Source organism: Aulonocara stuartgranti (genome assembly GCF_965226115.1).
Source record: "Aulonocara stuartgranti genome assembly, chromosome: 4".
Taxonomy (NCBI): domain Eukaryota; kingdom Metazoa; phylum Chordata; class Actinopteri; order Cichliformes; family Cichlidae; genus Aulonocara; species Aulonocara stuartgranti.
The window spans coordinates 9,476,879-9,493,209 of record NC_138942.1 but is presented as its reverse complement, the minus strand read 5'-3'; the positions used below and the strand labels follow the sequence as shown (position 1 = coordinate 9,493,209).

The following is a 16,331-nucleotide window of genomic DNA, read 5'->3' as shown; positions in this document are numbered from 1 at the left end:
TCATGCTGAAAGGGTCATTTTCTTTCATTGTAAAGTCATGTGTACTACAGCTATCAAATCCACACAGAGGAATTAAAAATAAGCCTCAGCTATAAAGTAAAACTGAAATACTCATATAGACCAGTCTTTAGCATAGTCACAGGTCTTTAACCTGCCAGGCTGTTTGTACAAAGTCTGATATCTAAATGCAGCAACGTGAAAATCATCATCATCCTGTGTCTTGCAGATTCTACTAAGGCCGCTTCCACACCTAAATCAAACTATTTCCTGTACTGATATGTCATCTGAAACAGGCTGTCTTTTGTGGTCTGTTACTCCCGAGAAAGGACAAGTGTGGAAAAAAAACCTTGAATCTCCCAGTGTCGTCCAGAGTTCACGAGTGACAGTTTTGTTACAAGATTTAATGTGTGATTTAAGTTCAAGTGTCCATAAAGGACCAAGTACTACAAATAGGATTAATGTGAGCATTAAGTGTAACATCTTAAGCTTGCAAGACAGTCAAATAAAAACATTACCAAAAAATGGAAAGTTTCTCAGTGGTTATACATTTTTATTCAGAGTTTTAGGTCCCACCGTGGGTCCCATGGTAGTTAATACCAGGATCAGCTCATAATCCCTGAGGAGCCAGTTATTGGGAATGAACTGGTCAAACCCTCCAGATACTGGAGAATAAAACACCACAGTCATTTAGCACAGTTTAAAGCAGTCCCACAAAAAAAAAAAAAAAAAAAAAAATACAGGTCATTAAGTGTATGTAAACCACAAAGGGGGAAATTACATTCTAAGCATAGACAATCCCTACTAATTTAAACAAAGGCACAGTACACAATACTGTAATCAAGCTGTATAGCGTAACCCAATATGGGTGAGAAATGACACAGAGGGAACACAGACACCTCCATGAGGAAACGCTGATGTCGCTTTCACCTCGCAGGCCTCAACAGTAACCAGCTGATGTTATGTGTAAATAAGGAACATTCATATTGACAACAACACAGAGGCTCAACAGTCTTTTGTGCAAACTATTATAGACTGCGGCTCAGTTTACCCATCTGGTTCTCCTTTTCTGTGCTACTGATTCAAACTGCTCTTGCTTTTCTTCTTCGAATGGGAATCATCCAAACTAAAAAGACTAGCGACATTCTTCTCTGTTGTACCTTTCAGAGGTGAGGAGCAAACATCAGCCCATTTGAAACACAGCTGTGCAATATTAAAAAAAAAGAAAAAAAAAAGACTTGTCAAAGCAAAGCAAAGGTGACTATAACCCCAAAGCAAAATCTCTACCACTCATTACTTTTCCTTGATTGTAACTAATGCAAGGAGTGTTATTAAATACATCAAAAGGAGCAAATGTTGAGATTTTGAGGGGTTATTTTTGGGTTTTTTTGTTAGTTTGGGACAAATCTGAAGTATATCATTAGAGGACGTAAACTAGGTAAGTTCGTGAAATAAAAACAAAACTATGAGGAAGGGAAAAGTGCTTTGTCCTGATACACATCAGATTGGATCGCCAAAGGATGCATTTGAAAATCTGCCAACTGCCAGCTCAGGTTATGGGGAATATAACACTGTTAACTTAAAAGCACAACAACATCTTCATATTAGAGCAAATGTCCGGAGTCATCTGATACAAAAGAAATACCCAAAAAAGCCAATTAAATGAGAAAAAAGCCCAAAGCCTACAAACATAGACTTGAAGGGCTCTGCATTTTAAAAAGCAAAAAAAAAAGTGTTAATGTAAAGCTGGCAAAAGGCTCAAATATAAGACAATACATTCTATGAGAATAGCAGATACATTTACAAGCAACATGTACATCACAAAGCTCAACTGATTGCCTGCAAAGCTTAACGATGAAAGCTACTTCCTGCAGAGCTGAAGTCCTCCGACCGTACCCCATAATACGGGATGAGGCTCTGGCTCCAGAGAGGAAGGAAGAGTCCCGAGGCGGGCCGCACAGCAGCCCAGTAAAACTATTAAAAACCATGCACCACTGCAGCAAGAATACAGCAGCCACATGGTCTAATACCAAACACTGGTCTCCACGAGCCTTTCAGATACCGAGGCAAGACGGAGACGAGGATGAGAAAGGAGCGGTCGCCCTAATAGGGAACCTGGGGAGGACACCACGGGGTGTCTGGGTACAGGAGACAGTGCACAGACTTGAACCTGGAAGACAAGAAAAAGACTTAGATCTATGTTGAAAATGTGCTTAAATTAATACGTCTTATAATTAAGTAAAACAGCCCCTCACCTTGATGGATCCTCCTCTACTGGAAACGCTCCTTTCAAATTGATGATATTGCTCTTGTTTTCAAACATCCCATAACTTAGAGTGATCTGAAAAAAAAGAGCAAAAACGTGAACACCACATTCACTCGGATTTGCCCTTTTCTCGAGGATGCAGAATGTCCTATAAGCCTCTCACCTGCTTGTGAATCTCAGATCTGGACACCTGTTGCAGGTTTTCCAGGTGGGAGTGGAACAGGTTGCTGCGGGTCAGGGGGACCCCCAGAACCGACTCGATGATGTAGCCGATGGTGCAGTCGTCCGGAAGACGGATCTTCTCGGCTGTGTTCATGAAGTGACCGCCACTAAAAAATAAGAAGTCACCTGGTCAGTGCCAGTGTACTCTGCTCTACTGTACGAATCCTTTCTACTGACAGGAAGTCACTTTGAAATTGTAACATGCCTCTGAAACACCTAAAGCCTTGCACCTACTTTCTTATAATGGCAGTTCTAGAGTCTCTGGGTGTTGCAAGCTGGTTACAGATCCAAGTAAAGACACGCCCAAGGTTGGCATTGTGATGTGGGTGGGGATTTGGGGCACTACTTCTTGCCTTTATTTTTATTGGGCTTTAGCTTAGAAATTTACTATTCCAAATGTAGTAATCCATTGGATCGACTATTGAGGACGTTTGGGGGTTTTTGTAGTTTATGTGTTCACTACAAGGCAAATGCAATCTTAGTGCAGCATAATTACAAATATCTTACCTGGCCCATGGGCTCATCTTCAGCGCCAGACCCCGACTCACACAGAAACCTGCTCCTCCTGTTGCAAACCAGAAATTCACTGGTTTCTATAAAAGGAGAACGAAAAGGTTATTAATGCTACCATCTGGCGAGTCACCATTAAAATATATACTGCGATATCAACAACAATCTTCAGCATACCATCTTATTGTCGCCCAGCCTCTCTGTGGCCTCTATTGGCCGGTCCAGACTGGGTTTGCCGAGGTACATGTCCTGGGTGTGGGGGTACTGGGACAGGTGCTTCACCAGGGCCCGAACATTCACGTAATTGTCATCATCTACGTGACAGAACCACCTGCAAAACAGAATAGTTATTAGATCAAAGACATTCTCGGCTAATGCACAAGTGAGCGTTTTCTAAAGCGATGCTTACTTTTTCCCCGACTCGATGAACTTGTCATATTCCACCGCCATCTTGCAAGACAGAGCTTGTCGGCTGTGTGCCGCAGAGCAGTTGGTGTTAATTGCATGACTCCCTGTGGTGGTCATGAAAGAGACAGAGTTATGGCTTAAAACATAAGGCATGGCATCATCAAAGAAGCATCTGTGTATTTCAAAGTCATCTTTCACAGAGGCAAAAAGCTCAGAGCAAAATTTTTATGGCATTTAAAATGGGATTCGGTTTCTCATTGATGGTGCCTTTCTCAAACAAAATGATCTTTGTTGGCAACTTGAAAGCTCCCTCATAAAACTTACCAATTTTCTTCTTCAGCTCATCATCTTCTCCATCTGTGAAGATGTACGTCTGTAAACAAACAAGGGAAGTCACAGATAAGGAGACTTGGCCTTTAGAACCACAAAATTATAGCTACTCTGGCTGATCATGTGAAGTGGCCACACGGTCTTATTCAACAGTGTGTTCAAAGTCTCTCTCCGTCACATCCAGCTGGTGTGATTAGCATCAATCAGCATTGCTTTTATGCAGTGGAAAACGCATTGAGTTAAACAGCCTCCTGCTCTAATAAAGGCCTTTTGTCCTGCATTTTACTCTCACCATGGCAACTATGCAGCCGCCCCGAAGCATCCCAGACAAACAACAAAGGAGGAGGCAGACTGTCCGCCTCCCACACACACACCCCGTTCATGTATCACATCCCGTGGCTGAGCCTCGTCGCTCTGCTGGACCTGCTGCCGAGCTTCAAAATGATTAATGCTGATAAAAACAGCAGCATGGAAAAAAATGTCTGTTTCTTTGTCTTCGCATCTGTGTGACTGACAGATTCAAAAACGTTAGAAGAATTAAAACCACCAGACTGCAGGCACTTGTTAAATGTAGCAATTAGTCATAAAAGGAGTAAAGAACAAAGGGCACCTTACAGGAACACACTTAAAAGAAGCGGGAAGAGATTAGACTTCTCTTTATGACAACTCACACAGAGCAGGTGCGAGCTGCTGAATAGCGGTGATGAAAAGGCGGCCGGCCCCAGGCTTTGTAACCGCCAGTAGTCTGTTTACTCTTCACCTCAGGTGAGGCAGCACCTGCCGAACACCACGCTATCCTATCTACGCCACGTGTCTCTACATGCCAGGTCATGCTCCCTTAACCCTCACTAACAGATAGAGCTCTAATGCCTGCACGTTCACCACCATCGCCCTGCTGCTGAGCAACTGCAATCTGTGATGTGCATCTATAAGCAGGCCGCTGACTTTACTTGAATTAAATGAAACATCGGTTGCTCCAGTTTACTTTTTGTTTTTCCCCCCAACACAAAGCGAGGCTGCTCAAGCAGTTTGTGGAACAAATTCTGAGCAGATGTTGCTCAACGCTAAAGCCATGAGCCTGTATTTGTTTAGGGAACAGTGGTGGTTTCGCTGGTGAAGGGATCAGAGGCTGGCGCTGTTTGCTTTAAAGCTCGTTCAATAGACAGCCTAATCACTGAGGCAGCTGCCAGAGCTGCCTGGCTACTGACAGAAAGAGGAGGAGGGTGGATGGAGGAGCGGTGGTGGGATTCTCACTGCTGATTAGTAAATCAAAAACCGTGTGTGGCCAATCACCTCCTTTTCACCCCGTCATCTCCCCCCCACACACAGCCAGAGCCTCTTGAATAGAACAATGCTGTGAGTTTTCATGCTGGGTAAAGTCTCCACTGGGTAAATGCTTGCCAGCATTTGCATACAGCTGCAGGAGTTAACTAAAGAGAAATCTCCCAGTGAAGTTTTTTCCTTAGTCATTGTTCCTTCACTGAAAACTTAAAAGAGCTACTTTCATGGAATACTAATTCAAACAAAAAGAATGCACGAGAGAGAAAAGAGATGGTCCTGTGTGGAGCAGAGATAAGAGGCGAGAGGGCAAGAGGTGAGGAGAAGAGCGGTGCTGCGCTCCTGATCACAGGAAGGTCTGGCACGGCCCTGTCTGAGCTGAACGTGGTGCCTGGCTGGCTGCCTCCAGCTCCACAGGAAGGAAGGGCACTGGGCTCCCTTCTTTTCCATCATCCACCTCCACCCCGATTCCTTCCCCTTTTTGTCCCAGCTTTTCAAAGCATTTCAGCACTTTTTGTGCAGACTAATAATTTGGCAGACATCACACAGGATTAGAATTGTTTCATCAGGGATGCAGTAAAAGATAAGTTGATGGCATAAAACACATGCATTTGTTGATTTCCAAATCAGAAGTTGCAGATTAACAGCAGGATTTCCTCCTTAATGACATCCACCCACTTTCTGACCGCTTGTATTTTATTTCTTTACACTGAAGCCATTTGAATAACTGAACTGCAGCTCCAAGTGGGGTTTTTTTTTTTCCTAAATGCTAAAAGATCTCATTGTTGGACGGCTGGCTAATTATCAGACTCTTAAGAGAGGAATGCATGGCACACCACCGTGAAGATGTCAGTGCCAGCTGTCCAGACACTTGAAATAATTTTGCACACTGGAGGAAAAAAAAAACGCTCATATGTGCCAGATTTCCAAATGAACTCTGGAAAGAGAGAAAGTAAAGAGGATGGTTAGGAATTAAACTTTAAACGTAAAGTCCCAGCTACTGAATGTTTTTTTTCCAAAAGCATTTATTAACAATGTGCATAAAGACCCAAACAAGCTGGATTTACAAAAGTGTTATTTATGCTATGTATGCGCTCAAAGATTAAGAAGGCCACAAGCACTATTGTGTCAACAAACCTATCACAGAGATAATCTACCTTCCCTGTTCTCACAGAAACACCACCAGATCACATACTGAGCAGATGTGAGAAGCAAGCAAGTGTAAAAGCCTGCAGAAACATACTTGCTTATACAGAAATAATACTTTTTGTCCCTTGTGTCTGATACTCCAACATTGATGCAAACTCCACAGATGTCCATCAGCTGAGCGTGAGAATCAAATCTGATCACAGAGGATGACCATATGTACATGGTGGGAACTCATGAACATCATATGGCTGGCATTAAGGCCTTCCATTGTGCTGTCTCCCCTGACCACCTGGCACCCCTTCTCCAGGAACTCCTTCATGCATTGTGGTGCTCAGTCTGTCCTTTTTGTCCATGCAGCCACCTACCAGCTGCCTGCCTCTCAGCCCTGCTGATAATTCTGTTTTAAATGGGTTAACTAACATCATCCACTGCAGTAATTGCAAACAATTAGCAGAAGCTGTTCGCATGTAAGCAGCTGTTGCAGATCATGGTTTGATCTACTCCATCTAATCATTACTCCTTTTCACACAGTGATTGTGACAGTCTATTATTATTTGAAACCCTGGCATCAAACAGATCCCCTTCAACTTTATTGCTGCTTGGAATAAAAAGAAAGCCTTTATGTGACTGTAGCCGAAACAAATTACAACGACTTCTGCAAAAGCGCATGTGAGGTGTAGGATAAAATCACTTTGACTAGCTACCGTTTCCTCAGCCTTGTCTTTGTGCACCCTCTAAAGGAGCTTGGTTTTCAAGGACATTTTCATACTCAGCGTGCTCATTCCCAGCATAAGCAAGCCTATAGATGCACCCTTTTGTCCCAGGCATCCCCTAAACGAAGCCCCCACGTTCCCATCCCTCCACTAAGCTTGACCCAGACTCAGCTCCCACGTTCCCATGGAGAGAGGGGAGACAAGGGGCTGGGAAAGCTTTTCTTCCCCCTTCAGAAAGAAGCTTTGTTAGCCCTGGAAGGGGGACAGCGTTGGAGTCGGTGGCTGTGAAGCATCCATTGCACCGGGGACATTCACAGGGACACCTCAAAAGAGGGGGGATAATAGAGAGAGGGGAGAGAGGGGGGTTGAGCAAAGGGGAGAAGAGGGAGTTCTGAAACTGCTCCCTCCGTTCTCAGGGACATCACTCAGGGGAAAATAAAAAGTGACAGAGCAGAGGGAATTCAGCATGGTGAACAGTGTGGCCGTTTCAGTATGTCATCTAGTGACAAGGGGAACAATAAAGCACCGTGAACAGCGATGAAACATCATCATCACCTGCATGCGTACACTGGATTATTGTTACAACTATGCAGTGCGGGCTTAATAACAATGACATAATCTACAAAGTAAATCACTGAAATCTTTAATTTTCGGATTGTGCACGCGCAGTGTTTTGATAACGAGCTGAATGTTCCATGCTACATTTTTCCCATTTACCTGTTGCACGTTTCTGGAGATCCATGTCTCCAGAAGCAGACTCAGCCGGGACTGGTGGAACTTCTTGGTGGTCTTCACTGCGATGAAGATGTCATCCGCGCTGATGTTCTCAGCTGGAGGGGGGTCCGCGAACGAGCGTGCGGGCTTCTCCACCTCCCTCCGTCCCCGGGTCAGTTTGGTGAAGTAAGCCGAGAATCCTTTCTTATCCCGTGCGCTCTCGGGCGGTGCGCTCTCCCCTTCCCCCGGCGTGGCATCTTGGAGCAGAGAGCGCGTACCGATGTCCCGTTCGCTCGTCACCTCGCTCACCTGCACCCGGTGATGCTGCACAGCAACCAGGAGCAGCAGCAGCAGGCAGAGACATGCTGTGCAGGCTACTGAGATTGCGGTCTTCTTTCCATTATTTTTCAACATGATTAAACCTAAATACGACTAAAACCTATAAAGCGCCTAAACGAACTCCCAATGCAAAGTCCATATGGTATTTTTTTTCCTCAATGAAACTCAAAAGGACAAACACCAATTCAGTAGCGCCGCATAGCTGTATAACACAGGAGCGAACGTTCACGAGGAACATATATAAGCTTCGACACTTGGCCACGCCTCGTGGGAGGTCCGTGAAGCCAGCGTTCAGCCTGTGATGCAGCAACGGGGCGTGCGTGCGTGAGTGCAGCTTGTCCTTTCACATATCATGAAAGTGAACGTTTGACCCAAGTAAAACAAAAATTGCAGCTGGTCACGAAGAAAGGTGTGTTTCAGAGACTGCGCCTGGAGAAAAAGTGCATCATCCCCACAATGCTGTGACTCATCAGCTAATAAAAGGATTCTGTTCACCACACTGAAATCACGCTTATTTTTCCCCTCTTTAAATTTCTTTCTTTTTCAAAGTGAAGCTATTTGAATTCGCCCGAGTGTGAACCGGGTGTTCACCAGACAAACAGCCTCCATTGTTCTCCATTGACCTTGAGAGGCCACTAAACAGTTGGCCATTCCTGAACACTTGTTATTCAGATTTTGGCTCTGGCAATGGAGTGCTGGGATGCTGACCAAAAGAGATTCATTTAGACCAACATTCAGCTGGTGGAGTCTCAATAACCCGCAGCAACCGTCAGGTTTAGGCAGTCTGGTCAATCACATGGGCAGTGTTGGTCAAGTTATCAAGTAATCAGTAACTAATTACTGATTATTTCCCCAAAAAGGTAATCCCGTTACTTTACTGATTACTTATTTTCAAAAGTAATTAATTAGTTAGTTACTTTGTTACTTTTTAAAAACACGATTTACAACCTGAATAGGTGATAAAGCGATAGATCTTTCAGCCCAATTCTACTTTTTCTACATAATCCATCATACAAAATGTAATCAAATGGAAAAGTCTCTTTTTAAAACTTGTTTTATTAGTTTTAATCTTTTAACTTTATGCATCAAGCAAAAATGTAATTATATGCAACATTCACTGACTGTAAGAAATTTGTTTAACATTTAAACCTATTTTCTGCACATTCCAGCACATAAAATAAAATATTTTTTTGTGTTTACACTCAGTCTTTCAAATAGATGCAAGTAAAACACGGCAGAAAATAAATAAAATCAAAGACTAGCGGTCCTGTTGCTCTATTTTCACCTGTAAAGCAGGAGTGGGGTAGGCGGAGGTTTGCCCAGGTGCAGGTGAGCCGCAGCGGTCAATTGAAGAATCCGCGAGTTTCTCCATGAATTTCCCATTACGTGGTAGCGTGGTGCTTGCTTGGAAGTTTAGGGGTTTTTTCGCTGTAAAAATAAGTTTTCTTCCCACGCGCAAGGGACACTAATGTTTTTGTCACTTTTTATGGAATCAAACTCAAAGTAAGGTCAGTACTTCCACGCTTTAAATGCTGCACGCTCATACTCTCTCCCGCACTCTATATATTATCCATTGTTGATCTGCACACAGCTGTTGTCACGAACGTGGCACTCGCTTACGTCATTGTCATGAGACATTCTCGCAAAAAAATCACGTTTTTAGTAACGCAGTGTGCAATAGTAATCCCTTACTTTACTCGTTACTTGAAAAAAGTAATCGGATTACAGTAACGCGTTGCACATGGGTTTATTATTATCACAGTGTTCTCCTAAGATGATCAACAGTATCCAAATTAGGATGAAAAACTGCACAGACCATAATGATTGTAATACCAGCAAACTAACAGTGTCCCAAAGACTAGGCGTATCAGGGGCATCAGGAAAAGATCAACAGTCACACTTGTCCAAGTCTGAAGTCTGTGTTCCTGTTTGACTCTCTAAGTCTTTGCAGCAGTTGCAGTTCAAGAAATGAAATCAGTCTTTTTAAAGAATATGCACAAGAACAGCATATTCTCCGCTGCAGGTGTTTCATTCTGTCTAATTCTGAGACACGCAAGACAGAAGTTACTTCTCCGCTCTGTTGCTCCAGACAAGGCTCTTTGTCCACCTTTTAACAGTGAGCACAGAAAGGCGTCTAAAAGAAAGCATGAGAAACCAGGCAGAAGGGGCTGTCTCTGTGGCCTTCATTAATCTTCAGTCAAACACCTCTTTCTGCTGGGTTTGCATGGATTTCTTCCTAGCAAGGAAACTGTGTTTTGGCTCTTTAGATTTGTGAAACAATGTCAACTGTTAAAATGGCAAGTCAAAACTCTCTCCAGTCTTAGAAGCCTCTGCTCCCTTTCCCGCCTCCCTCTCGGTTCACTTGATTTCAGCCATTTGAAACGCTTTCAGATGCCTTTCCTCTACCTCCTCTTTGACCTCTCCATCTAACATTACTGCTGAATACCAGCGGTATTAAACCTAGTTTCTTCAGACGAGGCCACTTCCTCACCACATTGACCACAAACCCACAAATAAACACACAGTGTGCTTGATTTTTCCCTTTGAAGGCATCAGTCTGTCAGGGGATCTGAGCCCAGATGATAAAATTAAAGGGTTGCTATATATAGCTCTTCTATTTCCAAAGGAGGCTGCATGTGAAACACATACAGCAGGTAAAGAAACCCAGGATGAAGTGGGACAGCGTGATCACCCAAGCCCACAAAAAAATCCACAAAAACCTGAAAACACACTCGGCTGTAAGACAGCATGGAAGACATTAGCTCAAGGCAAGATTTTCTTTCCATTTCTTTCCATTTGTTTAACATTCCCGAGGATGGCTCCATGAATGCTGCTGCTTTTTGAAGCCTTTGTTTATTAGTGAATATTTCAGTTCCAGTCTTCCATGGTATATGCCATGTTGCTTCAGTACCGAATCTGTGACTTTCACACAGTGTCAGCAGACCAGGTCAGGACATTATTTGAAGTTGCCCTTTTTCATATGCAGTCTACTTTGAATGCAATCTCATTACTGGCAACACTCCATTTAGTTTCAGCAAGAGAGCTGCATGGACAGAGCTTGCAGGAGGGAGCATGGATAAAGCACGCTGTCTAGAGCTGTGTTTAAACAAGAACTCTGGAACATGTTAAGAGAGTCAGATTGGAACAGTGCTCAAAGTTTTCTCTTCTGACACATGCAGGAGGTAGAACACAGGACAACAATAATAATATGCCAAATTATTGTTACCCTGGCACAACTGGAAATCACTCTATAGGGCTACTAGATATGCACCTGATTAAAGATCATCCAACAGTGTGAAAAGAACTAATGTCTCCTTTAATGTTCCTTAAAGTGGGCTTAATAATCAGATCTCAACATTTAATAAATGTTTCTGTGAGTTTTGCATTTATGAGTAACACATAAATACTATTACTTAGGATTTATAAGTAGATAAATGTTTGATAAATTGAGTATAAGACTCTGTATTTTTGTTCTAAACTGATTTAAAAATAATTATTTAGCTAATTTCCTAAGGTATACATGAGTTATTACAACTGCGTTTCACTTGTCATTCATTTTGGAGGATTTTGTTGCAGTTACTAATATAATTTCTGACATTATAAATGCTAAAAAGGGTGAAATGAAGTATAAACTAGTCAAGTTTGATTACTTTCATTTAACTTGCTGAACTGATCAAATGAATGTAAAGAAGCAAGCATATAACCAGTATGCAGCGCATGTTTCAGATATAGCACACTGTCCAATTTTATAAAAACACTAACCACGGTGGAGGGTGGTACTGGGCACCCTGATCAAAAGTGGGACTGAATCTATAAAAAAGTACAAATGGAATAACACCACACTGAGATGGGAGCCAAGTGGTGGGATCAGTCTTCAGTTCTGTTTATTTTCCCACCGTGGACACACTATCTCTGATGGGATTACAGGTCACACCAGAAGTGAGAGCCAGGGGACCGGCCGTCCGCCTCAGATCTCGGTTTCAGTTTCCCTCCTCATGCTACATTAGCGGAAACTCTCCAAAGACCGCAACCGAGAATGCTTCAGCTGCTTTGAGAGGAGTAAATATGACCCATTTTTCTTGATTTACACACAGAATTCCCAAAAGTCTGAAAGTAGTTCCTTCACGTGAGCACAATGGAAGAACAAAACAGAGTATAATACAAGATAAAGTTCAGATAAAACACGCAAATACTCCCATCCTGAATATTATTTTCATACTGTATTAGTGTGGAGATATTCAGATAGTTTACTTGAAGAAATATTGCCTTTTTATGTACATTTTAGATTTGGTTGGTTTCATGAAATATCTATACTGTCCATCCAAACTGTTGCGCTTGTGATACACTTCTCTGTTTTCACAATAGGATGTTTGTCTCTAAATTGTACAAAACCACCTGTTGCCACTGGAAACAAGACACAACAGCGATACTTCACAAAGCTCTCAGTAAACCCAAGAGACCACTAAAAGCTGATGAATTATATAACAGGTGAATTATTTCCATATCACAATGCGTACTGTAAGAAGTAAGTTGGTGGATGAATAGCCCAGAAAAGCTCGTGTTTAACAACAACGCAGTGTTATTACATTCTTTTCGATTGCATCAGAGCAACTCATATCCTGTTAATTGTTTGATGCATTCCTTCCTTCTCATTCCATATTGAAAACTACTGCAAATGGGTTTTGCCTAACCCATCTTTTCAACCGCAAAGTTTTCTATGTTTGCTTGCCATCACATTGAGTACACTTAACTTTTGATTTTTTGAAGAGGGAATCAGTAGCAATAAAGTTTTTTCTTAGATAAATATAAAGGAAAAAAACCCACAGCAGTCTGAGCCAAGAGAATTTTTTCCTGAAGAGGAGAAAACCATAACTCTGCAGGTCCAGTGAAAACAGGAAACTCACTGCTGGTAGCTGATTTTAAAGTTCCACACACACCGCCGTCATATTCGTTCCCTTCACACTCTCCTCTTTGGTACTACAGCTATTTGCATAACTGTTCAGACCTGACAGTCACCCCCTGCTTCTGCCCTACTTCCAGTCTGTCAGCCTAATGCTTCCCAGCACTCTGTCTTTGTGGCAGCTCTTGTTGTTCCGGGAGCATCAAATGATCAACATATTAAACTGGGAGGACTCTTGTCTATTCTGGTCTGGTCTTCTGCCTCACATCCAAGGCCCCAGACTTAAATGCATTTAGTGGGTTGGCCCCAATTATGGATATCGGCTGGGGGCTGTCATGGTTTCCTACTTGTTGTTTCACCAGTGTTACGGGGGGGCTTTATGTTGTGAAACACCGAGAGTTGGAGAGATATGATCTCTGTGTGTATTGTGGTGGAAGAATAGGGCTGTGGGATCTGATACTGTGGAAATGACAGGGCAGTCTGATGTGTCAGACTCTCACGGGACGGCAGACACAGTGGAGAGAGACTCTGGTGGGAAAGTGCTGAAGTTTCACTCCAGGAGTGTTTGTGTGGGTGTTATATGTATTGTGTCATTTGTCTTTTCTTTTTTTCTCTTTTTCAGATGATCAGGGTAACTTGTGGATTTAGATGCTCACAGCCTGAGTGAAAAGGTTACAGTTTAAAATGTGAACCAACTGGAACAATGTTAAGTTAAAAAAAAAAAGACAGTTTCCCACAGACTGCAATCGGATGAAGCGTTCTACTTTGTGATTTGTCATTGTCATTTTGTCATAGCTTGCTGTATGGGGGTATAGCTCAGTGGTAGAGCAATTGACTGCAGATCAAAAGGTCTCTAGTTCAAAGCCAGATGCCCCTTCCTCTTAAGTATAAAAGACTCACTGCACAGGACAGTACTTGACAAATAGGTGTTCAGTTGAAAAGGCATTTCAAGACTCACTAGGCGGACAAGTTCATGTTATTGAGGATCTTACAGGGGAAAAACAAAAGCTGTTTTAAAAGTAGATCTAGCAGAGAAAACTCACCCAAGAATGTGCAGACTGCTTGGGATTCTCTTGCTGTGAGGCAACAGCGCTAACCACAGAGCCGCTCTAAACCAGTGATGCCAGCTGACAGAGGAGTGGTGCACCAATACATTATTAGCATCTGAATCCAGCTTGTATGGAAGACTTTTATGATTCCCTCTTTCCGGTGGATTTGTGACCAAATAAAAACTCCCTTTTGATCTTACACTTGCAGAGGCTCTTGTCATTCGATCTGTTAACCAAACCTCTGCTACCTCTTTTTCCAGGCCTTTGGATTTAGTGGAGACCTCCTCCAGGCTAAAAGGAAACTACCACTGAACAGTTGTCATTGGGGAAACCTTAATATCTCTAAGATGTCCTGATCCCCTGAGCTTTTTTCACAATATTCACGTCTGATACCACAATACCTCACACGGCGCAACGGCAGATGCTCAGTAATCTCTGCATCATTCTACATCTGTTGCTGTTTATGACTTTTAATGAATGTTTACTCTGCAGCCGAAAGTCTATTAACAGCTAGAAAGAATAAACACCCTGCTTTTAATTTCACAGTCTACAAGGAATCAGTCTTTTACATGTTGTTTTTAGGACTCGTGAGGACTTTCGTTCATGTTTTTGTAATGCAGAGCAGCAAAGTTCAGGCTTTTTGTTTACTGGGAGTGAACTCTACAGGGAGGGGGGTGATATACAGCAACATGAGGGACTGGGCAAATTAAGGAGCCATGACAATGAAAAGCAGATGTGACTGCTGAGCAGTGAAATGACTTTACTGCCATGTGAAAACATTAGACAGTGCAGCAAATACCAGTTAATTGTTGAAGACACTTGCACCAGTAGCTGGTTGAAATCATCTAATTTAAAGCATGTAGGTGACTTTTTTTTCTCTGCATATCTCAGTCTCACAAACTTTGTTTTTATGACTGGCTAATACCCTTAAAGTAGTATTTACACAACTTTGGGGGGGGGGGAAGTAGCTTTTTTAGCCCATTAGATAACACTAGTGGAAACTTCAGAAGTTTTTCCTCTGTAAAATGAGTAAATTTGCATAACTTAATATAGACAAATGAATCAGAAGTAAAATGTTGTTCTTTTGATTGCTTTGTTGGAATCCAAGGGTTGTGGTTTTCTCATTATTTTCTCAGCGTTGTAAGCTCTTTTAGTTTCATGATCTGATAATAGCTATTAATATCAGGGAGCTGGTGTTAACTGATAGCTGGATGGCTCGGTATTAAAGGATGAAGCTTGCAGTAATAAGGCCAAGTACGGTTTGCCACATGGCATGGTTTGAACATGCCACCTGTCAGGAAATCCTGCATGATTATGGATCCCACAAACACACACTTTCCTCCCAGACTGGCCACCGTGGTCAGCGGAGGGAATCTGTTCTGTTTTTGACTGGGATTAATTCCTGGCACCGTCACTGGTTCAGCTCCAGCCGGGAAACAAGAGCAGCTTCCATCCCACAGGGCAGCGGTTTATCTCCTGTTGTGGGTCCAACTGGGCTGATCCTCTCATATTAAATGGATTAGCGGAGGCCTTATTCTACTGTCAGTAGGATTGTAGAATTTGGGCTTTTTTTCCCCTCCCAAAAAGTTAAAAAATAGTGAATTTGAATCATGTATTTATAAAATCTGATCTGTGTGCTTTTCTTTGAGGTATTTCTGCAGACTAGTGTCAGAAACATGATTTTCACCTGATCTCCCTAAGTACCAGTCATGTTTAACCCGCGTTTAGTCGCGTTTAGTCCGTGGGAAACTGCAGCATTAGTGCTGCTTACAAGCCTTTTGATTTCCCGTGGGAGACATCACGACAGAAGCAGGTTACTTTGGCACCCAAATGCTGCATGGCATGACTGCAATCGAACAGATCATATTATGCAAATTTAGGAAAAACTCACATCAAGGCTGATCAACAGATGCTCACCAAACATTGTGCACAATCACAACTTTACATCTCTTTTATGATGCCCACTGCAAAATTTTTATCAACCTACTGTCCACTTTCTGGAAGATTGCACTTTAACAACAGATAGCTTGCTGCTGGATCTCTGCCAGTCTTGAAGCAGATTCATGAAAGGTGCACCTCCCTGTCTGTAGTCTTTTATATTAATCTCCTTCAGGCAGCCGACTGAATCAGCCTCACGGGTTTCCATACAGGTGCCACTCTGATCACACAGTTTAATAGGAGGCGATGTCTGACCGAGCTGAGATCAAGCTAGCCACAAACAACCCTGACCCTGGAACACAATGCCTGGAAGTCAAGAACCAGGCTCTGTCAGCCTATTTCAGGCCAACAATGTTAACATGATCTTTACAGTGTTCTTGCTGTAATGAGGAATTTGTGTCACTTGACAAAAAAGGCAGATAGTGGGTGTATTGTTGGGGGTTTTTTTTGCCCTTGTCAATGTTATTTAGTTTTGCTTTGTTTGCTAAAAGTTCCCATCCACTGAAATATGGTTTTTA

The 16,331-nt window shown here is 42.6% G+C and overlaps 1 protein-coding gene across 1 annotated transcript; it reads right to left on the bottom strand.

The window, feature by feature from the left end:
- Positions 1-524: 524 nt before the first annotated feature.
- lfng (LFNG O-fucosylpeptide 3-beta-N-acetylglucosaminyltransferase) lies at positions 525-8,193 on the bottom strand. Its single transcript, XM_082531973.1, has 8 exons — positions 7,591-8,193; positions 3,728-3,776; positions 3,405-3,507; positions 3,173-3,326; positions 2,993-3,078; positions 2,427-2,592; positions 2,253-2,338; positions 525-2,167 (listed from the first exon to the last, which is right to left on the bottom strand). Exons 1-8 carry the CDS (start codon positions 7,999-8,001, stop codon positions 2,101-2,103), a joined length of 1,122 nt encoding a protein of 373 aa, XP_082388099.1. The 5' UTR covers positions 8,002-8,193; the 3' UTR covers positions 525-2,100.
- Between the last annotated feature and the right edge of the window lie 8,138 nt (positions 8,194-16,331).